The following is a 4,212-nucleotide window of genomic DNA, read 5'->3' as shown; positions in this document are numbered from 1 at the left end:
TCTTTCACTCCTACCTCTTTGCTTCCTTCCATCCTTGCTCCTGTCTCTGTCCTCTGTCCCTTTGTCCTTACTGTCTGTCCCCTCATTCCTTCCATCTGTTCTGCCTTCCCTTCCTTCCTCTCTTTCCATCTTTCATTCCTCCATCCCTTCTCTACCTCCATCCATCCGTCCTTTCTTCTACGCATCCCTCTATCCATCCCATTCATACTTGTGTCCTCGTCTGTCTGTCCATCCTTCCCTCCTGCGCTTTGTCCTTTCCCATTTCCTTCTTTCCTTCCGTCCCTCCCTTCACTCTTCTCCTCCTTCCGCCCTTCCTGGCTGCACTTCCCATTCATCATTCTGTCCATCCCGCTTCCTTCCGTCCTTCACTTCCTCCCCTCATCCCTCTCCTGTATCCCTCTGTCTGTCCATCCTTCCTTCCTTCCTTTCCCTGAGGTCTTGAAGTGTCGCTGTGGGTAGGGGTGGGCCGGGAGCACACAGGGCTGCTTCCATCTGCCACCCTCATTCCCCCCAACCCATGGGACCCCCATGCCCACCCCCACGCTCTCCCCCAGCTCTAGGCCACCCCAGCCGCCCCGCGTGGCCCTGCCACCACCATGGAGAACGAGCAGCTCCCGGCACCTCCGCCCTCCAGCAGCGCCGGCGGCACCGGCACGACACCCAGCAGCACCGGCACCACGCGCCCAGCCGCACCGCAGATCTCCGTCTACAGCGGCATTCCTGACCGCCAGACCGTCCAGGTAGGGCTGTGCTGCACACCCTAACCCTACCCTCGCCCTACAAATGGGGCTGGGGTTGGGGTGCTTGGGTCTCCCCTTGGGTTTAGAGCAGGAACGCTGCATGCACTGGGAGGCTCGGGATACAGGGTGAGGCAGAGCGGCGTTCAGGGTCCTGTGGTCGGGTTGGCTTTGGGATGTTGCGTCCCACGGTCTCACTGCTGCCCCACAGGTGATCCAGCAGGCCCTGCACCGGCAGCCCAACACGGCAGCGCAGTACCTGCAGCAGATGTATGCTGCGCAGCAGCAGCACCTGATGCTGCAGACGGCTGCGCTGCAGCAGCAGCACCTCACCAGCGCCCAGCTCCAGAGCCTGGCGGCCGTGCAGCAGGTACACCGTCCCCCGGGGGTCACCCCTAGGTGCTGCAGTGCAATGCACATGCAACACTTTGCTCCCATCCCCAGGCCAGCCTGGCAGCCAACAGGCAGAGCGGCTCCTCTGGCAGCAACGGCACACAGCAGGCGCCTGTGCAGCAGCCCACGGTGAGTCCCCGGCTTGCCGGGAGCACCCCGCAGCCCCCACCCCAGCCCCAAAACCCACTGTCCCATTGCAGATCAATCTGGCCACCTCGCCAGCAGCAGCCCAGCTCCTGAACCGGGCGCAGAGCGTCAACCCCGGAGCGTCAGGCATCGCGCAGCAAGCTGTCCTGCTGGGCAACGCCGCCTCACCTGCCCTCACAGCCAGCCAGGCACAGATGTACCTGCGGGCACAGATGGTAAGAGGTGCCTGTCCCCACGGTGCTATGGGGCAGCTGGAGCTGCTGGCTGGCCATCACCCTGCAGCAAGTTGGCCCAGACCCACAGCAAGCAGATGCTATAGGGTCCCCTTTGCCCCACGGCTCATAGGGTGCCCATCGCTGTGCTGCAGGGTGGGCTGGATGCATGCAGAGTATATCACTCCACCATAGGGTAACCAGAGCCTACAGAACTCATAGGCTTCCTGTCACCTGGCTGTGGGGTAGCCAGGCCCTGTAGGGTGACCTTGAGCTCACAGGGGGCCCTTTGTGCTGCTGGGGGGTGCCTAGATCTCCCAGGTTGCCCACTGCTCCACCTTGGGGTGACCAGACCCAAAGCATCACCTGGCTGTGAGGTGCGAAGCTCCCGAGGGGGCACCTGACTCCATAGGGTGAATATTGCCCTGCTTTGAGGTGCCCTGGCCTTATGGGATGCCCAAACCCACAGGGCATGTTTCACCTTACTGTGGGGTGCCCAGACCCCCCAGGGTGACTACACACTGCTCTGAGATCTCCTTGGACTCCATTGAGAGCCCACTGTCCCCTGGGAGTGCCCAGACTACATGGGCTGTTCATCCTATGGGCTGTGTGGGCTTCATGGGGTGTCCCCACCCAGCGGGTGGTACCCAGACCCCAGGAGATGCCCAGACCTATAGAGCGTCTCCTCACCCTCACTGCTGGAGGCCCACCTCAGGAAGGTACCCTCTGCAAGGGTAGGGGGGCATCTGGATCCCATGGAACACCTACATCCTACGGAGTGTTTGTCCAGATCCCACAGAGGGCCACTACTGTGATATGGAGTGCCCAGACCCCACAGGGTCACCCAAGGGACATGGGGAACGGCAACACTGAGCAGGGACATGGGCAAGTGTCCCGTGTGCCCCGCACTTCTGCCATCACACGAGGACATGGGGGGACGCTCGGGGTGCTCCCCACAACCCTCATATACAGACACTCACCCTTCTCTCCCCCCAGCTCATCTTCACGCCCACGGGCCCCGTCAGCGCCGTCCGGCCCGAGAGCCCTGCACCTGTCCCACCGCCAGCCCCACCACCCGCCCCACCGCCCGCCACCCCCCAGGTGAGCCCCCCCTGCACTCCACATCCTCCACCCCCCCACCCCACTGACATGCTGCCATTGTAGGTGCACAGCCTGGCGCTGCGCCCCGCTGGCCCCCACCTCCCTGCCCTCGCCATGAAACCCCCTGGCAGCGCTCCACGGGCCGGACCCCCCCGGGTCCCCCCACCCGAGAACCCTGCTGACCACCTCAAAAAGGCTGAGGGCCCCGATGCCCGCACCCACCCCATGGCCCGCACTGCCACTGCCCCTGCTGCCACCCACCCGCTCGTCACCCCAGGTAAGGCACTGTGCTGGGGGGGGGCTTGGACCATTGGGTGCTGCAAAGGGCAGCAGGCGTTCACTCTGAAACCTAATGATGGCCCTCCCTGCTGTTTCCTGGGCACCCCATCTGTATCAGGAACCTGTATAGTGTACAGTGCCGGTGGATCAGAGGGGGAGGAGGTTCCTCCTCATGGCTCAGCTCTGGGGGTGAAGGCTGTTCCCCTCCCCAGCACCCACCAGTCCCCTGGGGTTACCCAACCTCAGGGTGCTGCTGCTACCCCCCTAGGACAGCCTCACCCCAGCCAAGAGTGAATGCTGCCGGGTCAGGAGCAACCTTGGAGGGAGGGGGCTCAGGGATGGCACTGCTGACAAAGCCCCTGGACCTTATCCCCGCGCTCCCCCCCACAGCCTACGCCCCGCTGCAGCAGCCCCAGTTCCTGCAGCAACCACCGAAGCCGATGCAGCAGCAGTTTGTCATCCAGCAGCAGCAGCAGCAGCAGCAGCAACAGCTGGCACCCCGCGGGCAGCCCCCCCCGGGTCCAGCTGCCCCCCAGCTCCAGTCACTGCCCCCTGCCAGCCCCAGCCCAGCCCCCCCACCCAAAACGGGAGCCCCCCACGGGACAGGGGCGGAAGGCACAGCCCCCAACGGGCACCCCGGCTGCTATGGGGCACCCCGCAAGTTCCAGCACGCCTCTGCCGTCATCCTGCAGCTGCAGCCCGCCAGCAGCACGGTGAGGGCCCCCCCGGCCCCAGAGAGCAGGGGTGCTGGGGGTCGGGGTGCATGGGGGGCACCGGCGTGCACTCGGGTGGGTGCACTACGTGCTGTGTGCATGTCAGCTCTGTGCACGTGTGCAACCCTTGTGCCACATCACGTGTGTGTGCATGCATAGCTGGTGCGCTCCTGAGCTACGCGTGCGTTGCTTGTGTGCATGACCCGTGCACCGCTGCCTGCTCCGTGTCCAACTGTGCCACATGCATGTGTGCGCAATGGCCCGCGCACAGCTGTGCACAGGGCTTGTGCCCTGGGCCACATTTGCACGCGTGTGCATGGCTCACGCACAAGTACGCGCGTGCAAGCGCTTGCAGGCTGCCTCCATGTGTGCAGTTCTGCCTGGCCCACGGGCGCGTGAGCACACTGCCGGCCCTTGCACGCGTGTCTGGCCCACGGCCGCGTGTAGCAGCGTCACCCAGAGCCGCGCATCCGCGTGCGCCGCCCGCACACAGACGCCCCGTCCCTCACACCCCGCCGCCCACGTGCGGGGTGCGATCCCGCGCCGCTGACGCTGTCCCCGCCGCAGCCGCCGCTGGGTGCCGCAGAGGCCGCCCGCCGGGACGCGCCGCCCGCCGCCAGAAGCCCCCCC

The 4,212-nt window shown here is 65.2% G+C and overlaps 1 protein-coding gene across 1 annotated transcript; it reads left to right on the top strand.

Annotated features, from left to right (window-relative positions):
• Positions 1–565: 565 nt before the first annotated feature.
• Positions 566–3,582, top strand: LOC122171815 (polyhomeotic-like protein 2; the record flags this gene model as incomplete). Its single annotated transcript, XM_042839588.1, has 7 exons — positions 566–740; positions 949–1,107; positions 1,182–1,259; positions 1,331–1,492; positions 2,486–2,590; positions 2,654–2,867; positions 3,260–3,582. Coding segments are annotated over exons 1-7 (1,185 nt in total), but the record flags the coding sequence as incomplete, so codon positions are not given.
• Positions 3,583–4,212: the final 630 nt, after the last annotated feature.

The sequence above is a fragment of the Centrocercus urophasianus genome, unplaced genomic scaffold (assembly GCF_019232065.1).
Source record: "Centrocercus urophasianus isolate 14NV4802_14NV808 unplaced genomic scaffold, USGS_Curo_1.0 seq_986, whole genome shotgun sequence".
NCBI lineage: Eukaryota > Metazoa > Chordata > Aves > Galliformes > Phasianidae > Centrocercus > Centrocercus urophasianus.
Note: the sequence above shows the minus strand (reverse complement) of the source record. Positions and strands in the feature narration are given on the sequence as shown.